This window comes from Melospiza melodia, chromosome 21 (genome assembly GCF_035770615.1).
Source record: "Melospiza melodia melodia isolate bMelMel2 chromosome 21, bMelMel2.pri, whole genome shotgun sequence".
NCBI lineage: Eukaryota > Metazoa > Chordata > Aves > Passeriformes > Passerellidae > Melospiza > Melospiza melodia.
The window spans coordinates 6,828,565-6,849,581 of NC_086214.1; the positions used below are offsets into that span (position 1 = coordinate 6,828,565).

Below are 21,017 nucleotides of genomic sequence, written 5' to 3' on the forward strand. Positions count from 1 at the left end.
TCAAACTACACTGAAGGAAAGAGACATTTTCCCAGTATATCCAGATTTCTTTTCCTCATTACATTTCCCAGGCCTTTTATTTCCAACTGTGAATGTTCTCTGAGTGCCAGATTTTGGAGCTGGGTCTCTTGTTCTGTTCTGCAGCAGGACAAGGGTGGCATAGGAAGGCAGATCCTCAGTCAGACCAAGGGCAGCCACTGCAGCAGTCACAGAAAGGAACCCAAAGTGAACACCCCAGGAAGGAACACAACAAAACCCCTGTTTGGGCACTGCCCAGGCTCCCCAGGGCATGGCCATGGCCCCAGGGCTGCCAGAGCTCAGGAGAGTTTGGACAATGCCCTCAGGGATGCCCAGGGTGGGATTGTTGGGTGTCTGTGCAGGGCCAGGAGCTGAACTGGATGACCCTTGTCAGCCCCTTCCTGCCCAGAATATTCTGTGGTTCTGTGATTTACTGTCACACAAAGCAGGTACAGCTGTGCCCATAAACAGGTATTTGGTTTCTGAGGTCAGTTAACAGCTAAACATACACAAGACTCTTCCAGCCTAATTTCTCTGGGCCCCATGTCCACACCACAGCAAGAACACAACTCTTTCCAGAGCTGGAAACACCTCAGGCTACAAAGATGTGGTAGTTTATTTCCCACACCCAAGTAGTCCCCCCTGGCTTGAACTGCAGCTCACAACAACCCAACCAGGTAAAGGAAGTGGCACTGCTCTGCAGCACTTCCCATTCTGCTGACAAACACAGGCCTTCCTTCCCAGCAGGACCTAACCTGGCATTTCAGAGGAGCAGTTTGGAAACCAGAGCAAACCCTGCCAGAGCCTGCTGTGAGCACTTACAAATCCAATGAGATAAGGACTGCCAGCATCTCCCAGGAGGTGTGAAGTGAAACTCTGCAAGGCCACTGCGGTTGCTCGGCGAGTTGGAATGACCACGTACTGCAGAGAAGGGGAAAGAAACAAAAACAGGTAAAGAAGCTGAAATATGAACCTGCCCATCTGCCTTGTGCTGCTCAGGGCAGCACAAAACAAACCCAGCCAGAGCACTGGCCAGTCCATGGCTGGCTCAGGCAGCTGGGAGCCCCAGATACCCCTCTGAGGGCTGAGGGAAGGAAGCTCTGCCCTCTCTCAGCTTGCATTATCAGCTTTGCCCACAAGACACTTTGCTCTTGCTCCTCAGACTGCATTTTGCTTTGCTGGTGGGAAGAATAATGTTTAAAGCTGCTCAACTGTTGGGGAAGATGAAGCAGGAAAGCCTTATAAATATGATTGTCTGGCAAAAGATTTTGAGAATATAGAAACTGTAAGTGAGATTGAAATGAAAGCAAGCTTTGAGATCCCTCAGTTACTGAACACCTGGAAAACAATGGTGTGGCCAGCTGAAGGTGATCCCCTTTTGATGGAACAACACCCTCTGCTTGCAGACAGGCCCAAGGGTCAGAGCAGACCCTACAGCTTGGCAGAAGGGGCCCAAAGAGGAGTTTTTAGGGTTTAAAATGTAACACAGTATGGTAATGTAATGATTCTTATAGGCTGTATGGAAATGCTATAGGATTTGTATATTGTACTAGATTGGTTAGTGAGAATGAGAATATTCAGCACAGAAGAAGATTTATGGTATTGTAACGAGAACCTCACTCTTATCCTCTTCACCACACTCTTGCCTTTTCTCTCTTTTCTGCTCTGAGCTGTGTTTGGCAGCTCCCAGCAGGGCCCTGCCCCCAGGCCCTTTGCAATAAACCCCAAGTTCCAAGCCCTGGTTTCAGAGATCTCTTTCTCTCTGTCCATCCCCACCATCCCACCCTCGATGCTCCTACACTCAATCATCAGCCTTGCAATCAAGGACTCTGCTGTAACCTGGGAAATTTGGTTTATTCCATAACAAAAGTTTCTTAAACTATCAGCAATCCACATCAGTATGAGAGGTCATGGTCACACATCCTCCCTTCTCACTCCCATCTCTAGCCACTTCACATTTTTCTCAAAAAATTGTGATTCCATTTGTGACAAGTGACAAAGTCACCTTAGGAAAATTTTCCACAGCCAAGATCCTGTATTTTGGTCTGCACTCCTCTAATAGGACATGACACCCTTAGCCAGGTCATGCAGAATCAGTCAGATTACACAGGAGCAGTGGAAAACACAAATTACTTCCCCATGAAGGGACTAGAGCTCACAGATAACAAAGCCTTAACCACAGAAGGGAATGAAAAATTAAAAAATAAAAAAACCCAGCAACTCCCTGTCCTGTGGAATGACCTTAATTTTATAATTCACTTTTTAGAGGCAGAAGAAAGTAATTGTCTCTGGCATAAATTGTTAAAGACACTGGCTAAGGACATCTGCATCAAGTCCACATATCCCAGTTTATGAATTGATCCTGTCTTGATTTAAGGGCTGGAAGTAATGAAGAATTCAATAGGTCTCTGAATCCAAGTGAGCATTGTTTCTGCCTGTAAGCACTGATCTCACTGTGCCTTTTGCTGTGCCTCTGACAGGAATAACTCTTGTTCAGCCCTTTGGAGACCATGATCCCTTTTATTTATCCCCTTTCTCTCTCATGGGCTGCCTCCATCTTTCTTTAGAACTCCTGGAATCCTTTGTAATTTATAAATGAAATGTGACATTTCAGGAGTGGGCAGAGATACACAGAGATCCTTTACCTGCACTGAGTGGCAGTGAGCATTCACTCAGGGCACAGGACTAAAGCACATTGCAGTGCCTGAGCTACTCCTCACAGGGCAGGGGAGCTGCCCTGTCTGCAGTGGAAAGAATCACCAGAAAACCAGGAGCAAAATAAAGATCACTGAGAAAATCCACACTAAAAGAGAACTGATGCCTGTTTAAAATTATCATCTCATTCCAAGCACAGACAACTCTGAATTATGGCTAAAATTAGATTAAATGCTTTTCCTTAGGGTTTACCATATGTGATCAGATGACATGCCAATGCACACTGCTAATGCACTTTCATGCCATGAATTAAGCAGGCACCCTGTTCAACTTCTTTTGTGCAACAGAAGAGCAGGATAAGTTCAGATCCAGAGCACCCACCCAGCTGTGGATGTCAGGTCCTGCCCTCCTTTTGCATCCAGGAACTCAGAACACGACTTGAAGGGAGAAATCCCAAGAGCAAAATTAGCTCTAAACCACATTAGAGACACAGAAATGTGCTGCAGGTCAGGATGTCAACAGTAGGAGACCCCACAACTCATTCCCACTCCCCCAAGAGACAGATAATGGATGCAGCCTGGATAGACCAGACAAAAGAAAGAATTAAAATTAAGACTGAGTTATTTTTGTTCTTCCCACCTGGCCCAGTTCACAATGGAGCAGTGGAGAAACATTCTGCAAGAGTTCTTTGGGAAAGGGCATCTGAATAGATGAAGTGAAATTCTACCCAATTCAAGATGTGAAACACAAAATTTAAAATCTAAAAAAGATCTTTCTGTAAAGTTTATGTTAATCTGGAGAAAATAATCTGCCTGGTTCTGTATCCTATCATTTTTTGTAGCAAAAGGAGAAAATAAATGGCACATTTATTAAACATTTACCGCTTTCAGGGAGTGGCAGTGAATTGATGCTAATTAGAGGAAGAAATCTTAATGATACCTGTATCATATGTGTGCGTGCATATATAAATATTTATGCACATGAATACACATTTATATATGTGTATATATGAATATACTCTAATATATTCTAATATGAATATATTAGACATAATTTTGCATGTGTAGCTATTTTATGCAAACACAGTTTTGCAAATTAGGAGTACAGTTTCCAGCTTAACTGAAGAAGTTATTGATGGTTGAAACACCACAAAATGCTAAAACTTGGTATATTTGGTGTGGAATTCAAGAGACAAACACTCTTCTCAAAGCAAAAACCCAACATGTAGCAAGCAAAGAACATGATCTCCTTAGAAAAACATATTGGAAAGAAAGAAAATGAAAGCTTAAACCAGCACCTCCAAAAACAATGAAAAATACTCCACCCTATCCCTACTTAAAAAAACATTTTGTTCTGATGGACAGGAAGCAGTTGGTAGCAAACATCTTCTGTTCTTGGAAGACAGAAGTAAATTATAACTCTAAATGGGCATTTCAATACTAAAATAGACCTAAATTCAAACCATGCACAGCCTGGTTTGGACATCCCACAGAAACTGGAGGTGGGAGAGCCACAGCAGCCAAGGAGGAAATCTGTGGGATTGCCCTGGCTCATCCCTGATTCCAGGTTCAGCACAGGGGATGGGCAGGGTGGCTGAGCAAGCAGCTCTGCTCTTTAAATAGAGGTTCAGAAAGGCCAGGGATGGCTGCTGACATCTCCTTCCTGTGATGAAACCAGCAGGAGATGGTCTGAAAAAAGGGGAAAGCCAAGGAGAGATCACCCTTCTCCCAGGAAAAGGCCACGAGACAAAGAGGGAAGTTCTGATGTGTGACGGTGTTCACAGGGGTCTGAGGATGAGGGAAGAGATGAGGATCTGACTCCATGTTTCAGAAGGCTTGATTTATTATTTTATGATATATATTACATTAAAACTATACTAAAAGAATAGAAGAAAGGATTTCCTCAGAAGGCTGGCTAAGAATAGAATAGCAAAGAGTGATAATAAAGGTTTGTGGCTCAGGCTCTGTGTCTGAGTCTGCTCACTGTGACTGGCCATTAATTAGAAACATCCAACATGGGCCAATCACAGATGCACCAGTTGCATTCCACAGCAGCAGATAATCAATGTTTACATTTTGTTCCTGAGGCCTCTCAGCTTCTCAGGAGGAAAAATCCTAAAGAAAGGGTTTTCCATAAAAGATGTCTGCAACACTGATGTTTATGTGTAAGTTTGAATAGAAACTCTACTCTCTCCAGCACTCTGCTGCCTTTTCTGGGTCAGGACAATTCAAACTGGCCTCTTTCAGCACCAAAGACAAAGAAAACATGCACTAACACTGTTCAGGCACTGACAGAACCTGGAAATAGCCCAGTTGTCCCTGCTGCTCAGAAAAGGGAAGGCCGGGATCCAGAGAGACCCTCCACAAAAGCCAGGCAGACACAAAAAAAATTACTAAAATTTTTTAGACACTAAAAAAAATGTCTAAAAAAACTACTCCTAAATGAAGAGAAAGGAGGCTGCTGTGGTTTCCAGCTCCCAGCACCATGGGGCGGAACACCTCCACCTGCAGCCCTTGGATGGTTTGGGCTGGCTGTGTTCCCCCATTCCAATCTAACCTGCAGCACTTGGAGTATTGTGTGGAGACACACAGAAAAACAACAAGAACCTCTGGAAATGCAATTTATCTTTGGCTATAAAAATAGGGCAGCATTTTGTACTAAATAAATAACTGGGTTTTATTTTTAGGGAAGGTAATCAGAATAAAAGCAACATTCCTACATGCCTATGGCACAGCTGAGCACCACTCTGTGCCTGTTTCAAGCCTAAAGGAAGACTCTGACTGCACAACAAAGCATCAAAGCAGCTTCTCCATGGCAGGTCATGACCATTTAGAAAGAACTGGTGTTTTAAAAGAAAACAGAAATATGCAGAGCAATTTTTTTTTTGCATGAATGTCAGGACTATGAATAAACTGGAGGATGACTTTTCTCAGCCAAGTCCTAAAGAGACTGTGTTTGAAATAGAGGCACTTTAAATTGCTTCGTGGCTCTTACACAAAAATTCCAAGCCCCTGTCCATCATCTCTGCTTTTGAGATGTGGTATGGATGAAACCCCCACTATTAGCTCCAGATTCCCACAAAGCCCCACACACTGCACATGTCCCAGAGTGTTCCACACTTGCCTGCTGCACTGAAGCTCATTCATTGTTGCTGTTATGAGGCAGTTTTAATGCTGCTTCGGGGTTCTGGTAATTTTAAGGCCAATTTGCAAAGATGGCTGATGAAATCTGTTTCATAATTAGCAAGCTCCACACAAAACATCCCCCCTTTCCCCAAGCACCATCTGAGCATGTGCCTGGGAGGAGATATGGAGAGTTGTGCTCAGGAGAATCAGGGCAGTTTTGTACAGATTTGCATTCAGAACAAAATCAGCCTTTCAGGATCTCAGGCAGGGCAGAGCTCTGCAGCACTGACAGCTTATCAGAGCCAGCACTTGGCACCTTGGGCTGCAGAAAATACAGGAGCAGGGGAGGCAATGCAAGCACAGAGCCAGGAAGAGCCAGCAATTAAATTGGAAGATAATAAGCAAACATCCTTGTTTTGCCATGGAAATTAAACTTGCAAAACCTCTGGAGGTCCTTAACAACTTGCCCAATAGGATTCTTAAGCAGTCATGGGATCTGTAAAACTTGGGAAAGCTGTGAGAGATCATCTGGGAGGCAGTTTCCAAAAAGCCTCACTCCTGACATAATGAAATCAGTGTTCAGGCAGTATTGAGAGCTTTTATGCATGAAAACAGGGTAATATTTATGTATAGGATGAAAGTGTTGTTAAGCTTACGCTAATAATGCTTTTAAACTCCTTCCCAGCCTCAGGCAAGAACAGACACACTTCTGATTACACCAAATAAATAGTAATCAGGAAAATTAATTTGCCAAACATATAAAGTGCATCTGCTAAAGCATTTCCACATCTTTGTCTGGCAAGGACTTCCCACCAAGCTGTCTGTCAAACGTGGCTGCAGCCCTGGCTCTCACCTGTTGTCATTCTGAGCCCCCTCTCATCCCCTGTGTGCTCTGTCTGCTCTCCAGCCTCTCTGCTTCCAGCTCTGGCCTCATCTAAGTGATGTTTACATTTATTTCTCTAAAACTTTCACACATCCACTCATGCTGTTAATGCATCAAGCTGGGCATTATATACAACACTTAGTCCATTTTCCAAAACAGACCAGGGAACAGTGAGCTGAAAAGCTGGCAGCAATTACCAAAATCCATTTTTTTCAACATGGCTTTAGTTTCTTTGCTGTATTTTGGAAAATTGAGCTATTATTTCCAATCATTTCTTATGGAACTCTTTTGCACTAAAGCAACATAAATAACTGCAAATGCATCCCCTACAAAATGCAAGTGACTATAGGATGCTGGCAAGACAGATGGCAAATCCTATAAAAGCTGTTAAAAAGCTACAGGACATTGAAGTCACATTGAAATCAACACAAAAACCTCTGTAATTAAATGGGACAATGATGGCAGCCCTAATACCCTTGATATAACAGAGCAGTTGGTTGAAAATATCTTTTGGGGTTACCTTGAGACAACACAGGTTAAATTTCAGGTCTGTCTCTGGCCCAGATTTTCTGGAAGACCTTGAACATGCCTGACAGGATCCTCCCTCCTGGCTGGGACCACCTCAGCAGAGCCCTCACCTGTGCCAGCCAGTGCTAAGAAGGGCATAAACCATCTGCAATTTAAACCTCTCCCCTAATTCTGAGTGGAGAGAGCTGGGATTGCTCCTGGGAACACCACAGCCAGGGGCAGGATGCAGCAGGAAGCTCTGGCAGGAGGCAGGAATGAGCAGCTACACACATTGTACTGTCACTCCTTCCTCAGCACAGCTGTCTCCAGGCTGCACATCTGGGCAAGTGCTGAGATCCCAATTATGAATGGCCACAGCAGCCTTGAACTCAGCACAAGCTGCAAAATCCCCACAGAGCTCTGTCCCACCACTGCTGACCTGGCAGGAGGAGCTTTGGGCATTAAAAGTACACCCAGAGTACACTGACAACCTTTGTTTCTCTGAGCCACTCTCACACTGAGAGGAGTGGATTGAACCACCCACCCCACCTCTCAAAGCCTTCCCTGCACAAAGGAGTGAAAGATGGAAAGTTCATCAGGCAATGCAGTGATGGCAACTGCAGAGCTACTTCAAAATATAAACACAGCCTTGAACTTCAACATAAACACAGCTTAAGCACAGAGGCTTGGAGTTCTTTGCTGAATCAATACATCAACACCATTATCTTTGCATCTCAGAATACTGAACCTGATTGTTTCCTTGCTGGTGTTTGCATAACCAGCAAATACAAGTCAAGGGAGTTTTCTATTGATGCCAGACTGATTATATTTTTAGTTCTGTCAACAAGCTGACAAAAGACCTCAGGAAAGTCCTGTAATGGTCCTGTGCCTCAGTGCCTTTCTTTTCATACAATCAGCAACACCTCCTTCACAACAGGGCTTCAACAAAGTTATGTTTGATGGGCTCTGATGGAAACCTCTGCAAAACATGCAGAGCTCTTGAACAAATGTCCAGACTATTTCATGTGAAAATGGGGCTGCTGAGGTCAGCTTGCTGATTTGAAAGACTTAAAAAGCTCTGTGGTGGAGAAAGAATAGAAAATGAAGGACATGAGTTGAAAAGTCCCTGACAGTTTCCTCTCGGACAAGGTGAACATGGTCCAAAAATTCTTTATACTTTCTTTTCCTCTCTGCTCTCCCAGAGGTGGGCTTCTATTGTGTATGTGTTGAATGGTAGGTAGATGGGCTGCCTTTGTGGTCACAGGAGGGAGGGAAGGATTTCCTATTGCAGAACAAAGCTGAGTTATTGCTAACAAAGCCCACAACCATGCTGACTGTTAGGAAATGCTGCCTGAAATCTCTGCATGTGGGGTTTGCACAAACTTAAAATTTTGGGAAATTATTTGAATTCAGAAATGTTGTCCTTTCTGGACATCTCTCCCTGGTGCTCAGAACAAAGGACAAAAAAGATCTTTTTTCTTTCTTTCTCCCTATGTCACTTTTCAGTAAGCAAAAATAATAATGAAAACCAGAAAAGGCTAAAGTAGGGATGAGGATCTAGAAGAAATTGTGAACTTCAGGTTGCTCTTGCAAGTTGCCAAACTGCTCTGAGCACAGAAAGATGCTGTTCCAAAGTGCACTCACCATTAGTATGTCTGCTGTGATAGCCCAGTTTGAGAACAGAAGAGTTTCTCCGATAAAAATGCAAATCTGTTGTAACAAAACACACAAAAAGGAAAAGATTTATTCACTTGACATTCAGAGGAAAAATAACCTGCCACAAACTTTCTTTTGTTGCTTATTTTTCTCATACCTACACAGCACACTCCTTGTTGCTGTTGTGGTTTATCCTGACTATCAAGAAACCATAGACTTGTATCAGAGCTCTAGAGGGCTGAAATGTTGTTATTGTAAACTAAGTTTATGATCTACAGAGCAGCTAAATTAAAGGCTGACACATTTGATTTTAGAAGAACATGAAAAACCAGCATGAAGAGACAGCCCCAGGCTTGCATACTTAGAATCATAGAATTGTTGAGGTTGGAAAAGCCCTTTAAGGATCATCAAGTCCAACTTGCACTATTCTTTTCCAAAAAGCCAGTTAGAAAAGACAAGAAAGCCACAGCTCCCCAAAGCACAGCTATTTCCATTCCTGGGAACCAAGTTTTGTGTTCAGCTCTGCAGCAAAGCAGCTGAGGAGGATCCCTTCCCTCCCTGGCAGCCTCACACAGGTAATATCTGCCCAGTGGAGACTAGAATTGACTCTGGGCTTTGCTGCATCTGTGTCTTGTGGTGAGATGCAATCCTTGGCTCTGTGGAGATGGTCAGTAAGAGACATTAAAAGCCACAGAACTGTAGGAGTGGCAGCTGTGCCATGATGTGACCACTGCCACTGTCCTTCCCACACAGCCTGAGGTTGCCCAAACCCCTCAGACCACCCCATCCCTGCCAGGAATAATGTGCTTTATTTAGCAAGTCTTTTGCACTGACCTACAGAAGCTTCCTCTATTTGTTTCTAAAATTGTCTTTGTTTCCCAAATACTTTCCCTCCCTATCCCCTTTTTCTGTGACTGGATCTGCTTCCTCTGTGATGGTGTCCAAGCCAGTCATTACAGCCCAGCTGCAGTTAGGAAATCTCTATTTCCATTTTCCCACTGCCCATGGGATGGGCTTTCCCTAGAAATGACAACTGCCAAGGTAAGAACACATCCAATAAACCAAGGTGCTCTCAGGAGCTGAAGCCATGTGTCCCATGGGTACCAGATTCATACTCAGACCTGCTCTGAAATCTGTCCTGCTACAGCTTTGCAGCTGCTCTGGCTGGGTTCTGTGGCTGGAGAGACCAAAGTGAGCTTGGCAACAATGGAATCACACTTCTCAATGCAGCATCAACCTGTCCTGCCTGCTCCCAGCACTGCAAACAGGCAAATGCTGCCTTCAGCTGGTGTGAACTGCACACATTTGAACTGCTACAGGCAGCAAGAACGTGTCCCTTGTGCAGGAATTTAGCACAAGTCCTTTAAATAAATCACTGAAATGCTGCAAACTTCAGAGCACACCAGTTCTGAGCTGATGAATGGGTGTTTCAACAATTCATGAAACATGTGATTAATGGGTGGCTACTGGTAAAAGGAAAAGAGGAACAAGAGGAAGATCAAAAAGTAGGATAGAAGGTACATTAAAAAATGCCTGCCCTTCAGCTGCTGATGGGGGCTTGTAAAAATGAGTTCACCCACTGCAAAGGGCATGTGAGGATATGTGGCATTTCTGCAGAAGGGAGGCTCTAGGGAAGCTTCCAGCAAATAGGGCAGCCCCAGAGCAGACTATAGCTCTTGAAATGCTCAGTTTGGACTCCTCACACACTTTTTGAAGCCTCATTTTACACTGAGACTTCACCTCTACATATACATCTGTTTCTGGCTCCAGCTGGGCTGTGTAACATCTCACCACGTCCATTTGGTGTCTGGTTGCTCATCTGTGCTTTTCTGTTTAAGTGATCAGTTAGCCAATCCTGACTCCCAAAAATGATAAATAAAGCAGGTTTCAGAGTGGACACACCAGCAGCTCTCATAGCAAGTTCTAAGCAGGTGACAAATGCCTTCCATGACTGCTTGCAAAGGGTGTATCTGTCAATATCTTCATTATTTGTATTTCTCTCTGCAATAGTGGATAACACACCCTCCTGAATTTGGAGCAATTCTGCCTCCAGCTCAGTTCTGGGCAATATTGATGCCTCAGAAGCAGGCAGGTCACCAACAACATGACAACAGAAAGTCCCTGGGGTTGAGACTAAGATGCTGTCAAAGCTCTCTGGCAAGGTTTTACCTTGGGATTTGCTGTTTCTGCAAGATCATAAAATGTCTTTGAGGAATTGAAATAGATGTTGAAATTGAGGAATTTGGAACAGTGTCAAAGGAAGGCAAAGCAGAGCATCTCTCTCCAGTCACTTGGAGATTTAAACAAGTGTAAAATCTGCAGCTGAAATGTCTCAGCAGTGTGAGATGATGATGCCACGCACATAATGGGTTTCCAGGGACAGGTTTGAAAACCAAGTTTCAAAGAGTTTGTATTTCAGGAAAAGTGGGACTTACAGATATGCAAATTGGTGCTTTAAGGAGCTGGATTACAACACACAAATCCACACACTGCAAGGCAAAGTGAGTAAGTAATTGGACTATACAGCCAAGCAAGATAATAAAAGAGAAATACAGGTGTCTGGGCAGCTAAATTATACAGAATTGTTGTTTTAGTCCACCTTGCCAGCCACTTTACCACTGCCAATAATTTACTGCATCAGTATGAAAAGATTGGCTGGAAAAAGTCACCTGCCTACCTGCCTCAGGTGGGAGTGGCTGCTGCAGAATGGGAACAGCAACTGCCCCCAGGGACCAAAATCAATTGCAAGAAAGGACTGAGCAGGAGAGAAATAATACATGTGCTCAGGGGAGGGAGAGGGCAGACAGTACACAGCTTGTAAGGGGCAGGGTGGAAGATAAAACCCATAAAACCAAGAAATGAAAAAGCAAGGGCTCTGCAGGCTCTTGCTGGAGTGCTGAACACTTCATTGAAGCTGATGCCTGTATCAGTAGCAATGAAGCTCTCAGCTGTTGACTAAAGCAGGGAGGAGATGGTGATCTGGTGGCCACTGCAGCTCTCTCTCCCAGTGAGACAGAACATCATCTCATGGGAGCCCACCTAATTGCTTGGAAGTGAGATTTTTAAGGCTCTGAGCCAAGGAGGGTTGCAAAAACATTCACTGTCAATTTTTGCACGGTGTGATCCATGGCAGAAGCCTAAGGACAGTCACAGTACAGAAGGTTGGCAAATACCACCATGCTGGGGGACAGACACTGCCTTGCCTTCCACAGACACAGAACTCAAGGATGTGAGGCAGCACAAGCTGTCAAGGAAGATATCAGAGACAGGAAAATCAACCCATAAATTTTACTGTATTGTTTCCAGGAGGAGATTTCATCATGGATTTTGAGATAAGGAAGGTAACCTAGCCCATCATTCTGTCCAACAGCCACAGAACACTCTTCTCTTCATTATGGACCAATGAGACTTAAAACAAAGAGCAATGAGAAACTGCTACACCATGCAACCTGGCAGTGCAGGTCCCCTACTCCCATTCTCCTTGAAATGCAAGGAATTAAACTCTCTGGAAGTCTGCAAGATTGCAACAGCTCTTTGAATGGTGTGGGAAAATATGAGTTTGTGTTAGAAACTTGCCTTGGAAAGTCAATTCAGTGTGGCTCTGCTACAATAATGAGACACTGGTAGCTCCAACCCAGAGCTGTCCCCTCTTTCTGGGCATCAGGATTCCAGCAGCAGAGAATTTGGGGCTATGGAGAGGCAGAGCTTCTTGCTTCAGCCTAACAGATCACAAACAAGCTCATATTCCCTACACCCCCTCCATATGCAGCTCCAACTTCCTTTGCAAATCATTGACTCCTTATTAGATTTACTGCTCATCCATAATAAAATAAATTGCTTCAAGGATTGTTTAAATGATACAATCTATATTTATATACTTAAACAATGCAGAATAGTCACATGGCCATTAAAAAAATAGAAAAAAAAAGATAAAAATGAGATTAATAGCCACCTCCTGCTGCACAATTTCTGAAAACAGTATTTCCAGCCTAGAAAAGGAGAAGTTTCTGTATAAAGAGACTGAACACCACAAATGAACATGTCTGTCACTAGGTCTGGGAAAGGAGAAAATCACAGGTCTGTCTGCACAAAGAGGTGGAGGGAGCAGGTGAGGGGTGTGATAGATCAGTGAAAGGAGGGTAACCAGTAACACCCTCTCCCAGGTTGTCTGAGGTGAGCATTTTCTGCCAGTTCAAATGTTAGCTCATGGTCACAAACCAGAGACCTGAATCTTAAATAGCCAGAGGAGGTATTCCTGGCTGTGCCTTAATGATTTTGAACTTCCACTCTTTCTGGCTGTGCTTGCCCATAACTGTGGCAGCTGCTGAAAGACTCAGGAAAGAACCATGGCCAGGCCAGTGTGGAGACACAGAGAAATGAGGAACAGCACTTGGCTGGTCACTTGTACAGAACTCCCCTTGCTGGATGAGCAGGTGCTGCAGTGTGGAATGAAAGGACTTTCAGAAGGGATCCCACTACTCCAAACATCTCATACTTTCCCTTCATAAACTTCTCCCAGGTCCCAGGCTTCTCTCATTCTGACGTTGAAAGGGAAGCAGAGACTTGTTCAGTGCCTGGATTTTTACTCCCTGCTGAAAGCAAGATTCTAGCCCGAGGCTGGATTATTTCAGTTGAGCTTTTCTTTTTCCCCTTAGTCTAACTAAAAGAGGGTTGGTTTAGATGAGATGTGAGGAAGGAGTTTTTTAGAAGGTGGTAAAGCATTGGCACAGGGTGGCCAGGAGGTGGGGGATGCCTCATTCCTGGAAATATTCAGGGCTGGATTGGAGGGGGCTCTTAGCAGCAAAGTCTAGTGCAAGTGGGGGTTGGATGACCTTCAAAAGTCCCTTCCAATCCAAACCATTCTATTTATCTGGATCTATTTGATATCTTTTAATATAATTCAATTATAAGCACTCAGGGAGGGGCCACATTTTAATCTGCTTTTGTGCAGCATCAAGCATTGTAGGTTCCTGGGCAATGTAATACAGATAACAAATTGAAATTACTGACTTATTAATACTGGCCTGGTGCAATCCACCTAGTTATGGAAATGAATGGCACTGAAAGGGAGCCAGAAGCTTGCCCACAGACAAATCACACTGTAATTGTCATCTGGTACCACTGCAGCTACATTACCCTCACTGCAAGGGAAGTGCTCAATTTTCCTGTACCAAAACATGAGGCAAGAGCAATAAAGGTGTGGATTGAGGTGCAGATAGAAGAGCCCAAAGGTTGTGGGTTTCCATGGAGCTCTGAATTCTGATGGCAGCAGGGATAAGCAGCTGAGATTTCAGGCACACTTAGACACTGCCAGAATGCCAAGAGGCAAAAAGAAGGACATTCAGAAGGGCAAAGAGAACATCCCAGGCTTTCTGCAGGGGACAATGCACACAGCCCTCAAGGAGTTTGGTAGGGTGTTGGGGAAGATGAAACAGGAAAGCCTTATAAATATGATTGTCTGGCAAAAGATTTTGAGAATATGGAAACTATAAGTGAGATTGAAATGAAAGCAAGCTTTGAGATATAACTGGAAAACAATGGTGTGGCCAGCTGAAGGTGATCCCCTTTTGATGGAACAACACCCTCTGCTTGCAGACAGGCCCAAGGGTCAGAGCAGACCCCACAGCTCAGCAGAAGGGGCCCAAAGATGAGTTTTTAGGGTTTAAAATGTAACACAGTATGGTAATGTAATGATTCTTATAGGCTGTATGTAAATGCTGTAGGATTTGTATCTTGTACTAGATTGGTTAGTGAGAATGGGAATATTCAACACAGAAGAAGATTTATGGTATTGTAACGGGACCCTCACCCTCTTACCCTTTTACTCTCTTACCCTTTTACTCTCTTACCCCTTTTGCTCTCTCACCCTCTCATCCTCTCTCCCCTCTCTTCTCTCAGCCTGCTCTGAGCTGTGTTTGGCAGCTCCCAGCAGGGCCCTGCCCCCAGGCCCTTTGCAATAAACCCCAAGTTCCTGCCCTGGCTGCAGAAATCTCTGCTCTCCATCCATCCTGACCGTGCTACCCAAGGCCCTTACAGTAGGGGCTGGCATATGGAAAGGATTTGACTCACGTAGGCTCCCACGATGCTGCTCTTGGCTGCCACGAAGATCAGACAGATGAAGATGGCTGATCCCAGCATTCCAACAGCACACACAAGAGGATCAGCTCGCTGGGTCTTGGACCTGCACCATTTGGTGGCTCCTGCCCCTGTGATTACACCCAGGAAGCCAGTGAAGCATGTGATTGCTCCAAAGATCAAACTGCCCAGAAATAAAAAATAAAAAATAAAAAGGAATGTAAGAAAGAAAATACGAGAAAGGTGGGAGGATTTTTTTCCCCAAAATGGGCATAGTCTTTGGGTATTATTATTTTATTAGGTTTACAGTATTTTATTAGGTATTATGTATTATTATTATAATTATTATTATATTATGTGTTATTATTTTATTAGATATTATTATTTTATTAGGTATTATTATTTTATTAGACATTAGGTATTATTATTTTATTATGTGTTCTTATTTTATTAATAATAATATAATTATTAGGGTAAATTGACTAATTTGCACAATTTGCATAATGGCTTTGCAAATTTTAAATAATACAAATGCTCATGGTTTTAGCTCTTTCCCCCTGCAATTAAGAAAAACACAGCATGTGAAATTTATTATTGTACAAAGGTTTTGATCTATGGCCAAAGGAGTGCAAAGGGCTCCCACTACTTCCTTGGGTGGAACTGGGGTTCCTAGGAAGAGCCCTGAACAGCTAATTATGTATACACAAACTAATTAATAACCTTTCATTGATCCTGTGAGGGGAAATCATGGACAGGCACCAGGAAGCTTCAGGGCAAGGAAATCTAACAAGACTCTTAAACACCAGTGATTTCCAACATACTTTGACTTTATAACTCCTTTCAGGCCACTTCAAAGCAGCTTTTTGCTGTTAGGTAACACATTTGAAATGAGTTAATTTCAATTTAAAGAGCCGTGAGGATTCTCCATATGACATGCGCAGGACTTGGATTACAGGGTCTTGGGCAACCACATCAGAGTAACTTGAGGACAGTTCAAAACTGAGGTGTCATCAAGGAGGGGGAAATTCTCTTTGTAAACAGCAGACAGGCAGTCAGGCTGGAGCTGTGTGCTTTGCTCACTGCATTTTTGTGGAACAGCCTGAGCTTGCCTGCTGGACACTCTGGTTGATGGACTCCACACCACTAACTGCTTTTATTGAGATGGGATTATGTTATGGCAAGAAGGTTTCCCTAACATTATTTTCTCTCATGAGCTAAAAAGCAAAAGATCTGACAAAAGGCTCTTTTAGTATCCTTTATTTACCTGAAGGAATGCTTTTATAGCATTTCCTGGTTTGTACCCCCATTGTAAATCACAAAATGAAGAATTACTTTTCACAGCTTATGTGTTGCAAGTGATATTCCATAACCAGGACTGAAAACAAAACCACTGTAAAGCATCAAAAACTCCAGCCCAAAGTGTCCCACATCTCTGGGACATTCTTCAGCAAAACTCAGCACACACAGCAGTTTACAGAGCAATAAAACAGAGAAGTCCTGCCTCACACAGAAACAAAAGCCTTCAGGATTAGTCCCTGCAGCTTTAGGGAAATCATTCCAACCTCTGAATTACAGGCACCACTGGGGCCTCCTCACCTGCCAGCTTATTCTGCTGCTATCACAGATGGGTCTTAAGGAACCAAATTCTCAGCTCTCCAAACATCCTCCTTAGAGGATTTCTCTTTTCTGCTCTACACCACAGCCTGGGAACTAAGACAGAGCTGAGGTCACTGCTTCTCCCTTGGTTTGACTTCATGCAATGAAGAAGAGAAATAAAGCCTAGTTTACAATCCCAGCATTTCCTATCATTGTTACAAGGACCTGGAGGAAATGACAGACATTCTAGTACCCTGTCTCTGTGGGACTTGCCTGTTTCCTCTGGTAAATAACCCCCACCCCCTCTCCCCCTGTGTAAAGCAGCTGACCCTGGCTCTCACCTATCTTTGGTGCCACAGGGCTGGGAGCTGCAGGTCTCTGCTGTCTTCTGCACCACCTGTGCTCTGTGAAGGTACAGAGGGATCCACATTCCAAGTGCCCCCGTGGCAAAGGAGACAGCTGAGGTGGCCAGGGATGAGAACACATAGCTGCGGCTGGGAGACAGAACCAAGAGAAGGTTTGGTGACAAAAATGGAAAAGCAGAACCCCCATGCAGGAGCCAGAGCTTCAGTGACAAAGCCCTGTGTCTCCCACACTTGCCACCTCCCTTTGCCAAGGGGAAGAGGTAACACAAGGTACAAAGGAATGGAGAATAAGAAGCATGGAAGGTTCACATGTGATGCTCCACTGATAATAATAAACTGAACAGGGTCTGCTTGAGAAGACAATCAGTACTTGGTCACTAAGACAGGATATGTGACTTACAGGGCTTTCACCCTAATGTCACCTGTTTACTTGAAGGAGCAGTTTCACTTCTCCCTCCCTATCCATACCACCATATGGTTACTACTTACATAAACTACCAAAAGCAGTACATAGAAATAATGATAAATTTTCTCACATCCCTTTTCACAGTCCTTTGGCACTGGATGACAATACCAGGCAGGTATTCCAGCCAGTAGTTCCATCACAAGTTTCCCATCAGAATTACAAGATAACCCTGAATTCAGAAGTGAAAGTATTTGCACATTCACAGGCCAGACTTCTGGAAGGAAGTGCAGCTGCTGAAGCACTTGTGAGCATGTGAACCTTTATGCACACATAGAGTGCCCAAGCACATTCAGTTCTCATGGATTCAGCCACGTGTGGTTGTTCACATATATTTAAACTTGCCATAGTGCAAGCTTCTGTGTGGTATTTTTATCTTAAATTGCTAAAACTCTCTTTTCCCACTCAGCAAAATAACTCTTTTAAAAAAGAAAATGGATCTAAGTGTCTGAGCAGCAGTGGCACAACAATTAATACAGGAACACAGCAATTTCTACACTTCAAAAGCCCTGATTTGTGTGATGTATGAGCCAAGCAAAGCAAGCTTTTTCTTAGATGCCAATCTTGGAAAGGTTAGAGCAAAACTTGGAATTCATCATTGTCACAGCAGTCAATACCTCATGTAACTGTGATTTTCTTCCTTAAGTCCACAGACTAAACTTCCTGCAACTCCCTGCATGTCATCACTTTCCAGTCTCACTGTGCTAAATCCAGACCATTGGATGTTCCAATTAAGCATTAGAGGCAAACCATGGTTTTTACTCATGCTCTTACTTTCTAATCAAGGCTTTCATGTCTCTCAGCCATGAAGTCCGAGCCTTCAGCTGCCCCCCAAGCTGTTCAGCATTTCCTCTTTTAGCAGCAGGCACAAATATCAAGATGAGTGTCCCTGTTATCATTCCCAGGAGTGGAGATACCTGCAAGAAAGGAGCAGAGAATTAGGGAATTAGGAGCCAGGAGGGTTTGCTTTGACTGGTCAGGAAGAAGCAGAATTCATCCTTTTGGTGTCAGTGGCTGCTCCTCTCAGCCAGTCAGAACCTGCAAGAATTGAGGCATCTGCTCCTGTCCTTCCTCCAGGTCGTTCCCTGGACTCTCTTATCTCACTCTGGACACATGCAGCTTTGAAAATACCCTGAGTAAGGCTGTCCATTGTGTTAATAAGTACCAAGATTCATCTAAACATGATTCTTGAGTGATGTTTAACTCTTGGGAAACCTGCTCCCAGCTGGGCTGAGAGACCAGCTGGCTTCTGGGTGAGTGCAGAGGCCATTTAATGGCAATTAGACCAGCTGAAAGATTTTTGGGTGTAGTAAACATGCTTTGAACACCCCTGCTTGATACACATCCCTCTTCCAGCTAACCCACAATGGCTTCCTGTTTTCAGGCATCTTCCTCAGCACAAAAGACCAAGAAACACTGAAAATTCAGGCTGGAAGATAGGGAAACAACACATTCAAGGGCTTGGTTTCCCAATATCCAACCCTTTCTCCCAAGCACTAGGCAAAAATACAAAGATCACACAGCATTTTGCAAGCTATAAGAACAATTCTTGTTTTGACAAGAATTGTTTCGAAATTCCATCATTGTCAGAATGGAAAATAGCTCCATCAGGAAAATAGGAACATGGATTTCACTGACGTATCATCTCATCGAGACATGCTATTTAAAAATAATTCCTGTCCAAAAAAAACAAAAAACAACAACAAAAAAACCCAAAACAAAGAAAAATAAAACAAAGAAAAAAAAGACAAATAAACAAAAAACCCAAACCCACTTCCATTATTAACCTAAGAATGGCCTTTACACATGGAGCAGTGTTTCATATCCAAAGATGACAAACTCACAATCCTTCTAGGGAAGGAAAGACAAAAGTATTTCAGCATTTAAGTCAGGAGAACCACTCATCCAGGAATATACTGAAGCCTGACACAGTATCCTTATGACAGGTGAACAGAAGACACAGAACTGGTAAAAAGTACTGGAAATGCTGTTTTTTCTACAGCCAGATGACTGCAAGTGTCTTTGATTTTTATCTAAAAGCATAAGTACCCATCAGGACAATATCCATGGGCACTCAGTAATGCTGCAATGAAACACTTGCTTTATTGTAGGATCCAGAGACAAAGCTGCCACTTGTCCATGTGCCCTGCTGTGTTTTTCAGCCCATTGAAGTGTGGATTATTCCTGACCTCTTCTGTATTTGGAGCCCACAGGAGATCACAGAGGGAAGCATCATCTTGGGGAGTCATTCCCATCTTGTAAGAGCACATAATTGCCATAGGGATGGAAGCTGCTTTACACTGATGTCTGGATGCTATTTATATGTGCTGCGTGACTACAAAGTCTGAGCAATGGTGTCTAAAGCAACCCCACAGATGTGTGCAGCTCATCAGATTCCCCAGATTTTGTACAGCCAGGGAATCCTGCACCAATGTGTCATTTATAGAGGAAATCATGAGCTGTAAGGGGTACAGTCTTGCAGACAGCCTGGATTTCTCAGGATAACTATGAAGACACCACCTGAAAAGTTCTAGTAATGATCTCTTTTCACAGATTAACCATTTGGGTTTAACAGACAGATTTGATTTTCCAAGAGTGCTCCAGTTAAAGCCCTGCTGACCAGAGGACAGGCTTTGGGGTTTTTACTTCTTGTGTTCACCTCTGCTCCAAAGTTCATGTTACTCTTAATTATTTCTGCTAATGAGGCAGCATCCTCCTGGTGGGAAGCTTTAGGCTACTCCACTTTCCACTCTGGTGCACAGCTGGAAATTGCCCTCCACTCTCCCAGATGAACATTCACAGTGATGCTCCTGGCTTTGCTTACCCTGGGCATGACCTGTGTCACAGAGGATGTATTTGCTTCAGATGGGAACCCTTGCATTTCATCACCAAGTGTTATAAACAGTGCTGGCCTGAGCTTCATGAGCTTTATGGTCGCCATGAAGTGCCAGAGCCAGAGAATGCACCTCACATGCCACCCTCAGCACCAAAGGTCAGAAACCAGCGCTGCTGGGCCACTTCCTCCCAGCTCTTTCAAGACATCTTTGTGTGCAGAAGCTGTTTGTGAGCATGTGACTGGAGTGGATTATCTTTTCAGCCCATTTATCAGGGTCCCAAGAGGCTAAAATAGAAGGAAATGGAGTGTCTCAGGGCAGAAAAACAAGCGGAAACTGGAACAAAGTGTTTTTTCCTCAAAGCCGGAAGCCATTCTCAGAGTTTCTTGACAGCAGGAGACTGAAAGACTGTGGAGTTGATTTAAGGCCAATGCCTCGTCTTCCTGCCCCCATCAAAAAGTCATGATTGATTGATTGATAACAAAGTGATTGGAAAATTCTTGCTCCCAAGCAGGGAAAACTCCAAGTCCCACAAGCCCACAAATCTTTGCTTAGAAAGTGCCATACACTCACCATCCACAGAGGTAATCTCCAATCCTTCACCTTTCAGATACAATAACATGTTGAGCCATTGTGTGATGGAACTCTTGCTAACACTAATCAACCAATTAACTCTCATTAAGATGTGCCATTAAGAGGAACTTACCCGCAGTGCCCAGTGCCAGTCTCCAGCAACCTGCTTCACACTGGAGCCAGTGATGTACCCCAAGCCACTGCAAGAAAGGCCAAGAGAGAGTTGGTCAGAGCTTGAAGTGTGCCACACTCACAGCCGTTCTTAGA

At 43.8% G+C, this 21,017-nt stretch overlaps 1 protein-coding gene across 2 annotated transcripts in view; it reads right to left on the minus strand.

The window, feature by feature from the left end:
* Positions 1-21,017, minus strand: part of LOC134427620 (sphingosine-1-phosphate transporter SPNS2-like) — a 137,107-nt gene that overhangs the window by 30,117 nt on the left and 85,973 nt on the right. For both annotated transcript variants that reach the window (XR_010030207.1, XM_063173626.1), the window contains exons 5-10: positions 20,884-20,950; positions 18,118-18,260; positions 16,857-17,009; positions 14,914-15,103; positions 8,833-8,898; positions 841-939 (exon numbers count right to left, since the gene is read on the minus strand). Coding sequence is in view for 1 of the 2 variants with exons in the window: in XM_063173626.1 (XP_063029696.1) it covers positions 841-939; positions 8,833-8,898; positions 14,914-15,103; positions 16,857-17,009; positions 18,118-18,260; positions 20,884-20,950 (718 nt within the window). In the remaining variant the exon portion in view is untranslated. The remainder of the gene's footprint in view (positions 1-840; positions 940-8,832; positions 8,899-14,913; positions 15,104-16,856; positions 17,010-18,117; positions 18,261-20,883; positions 20,951-21,017) is intronic.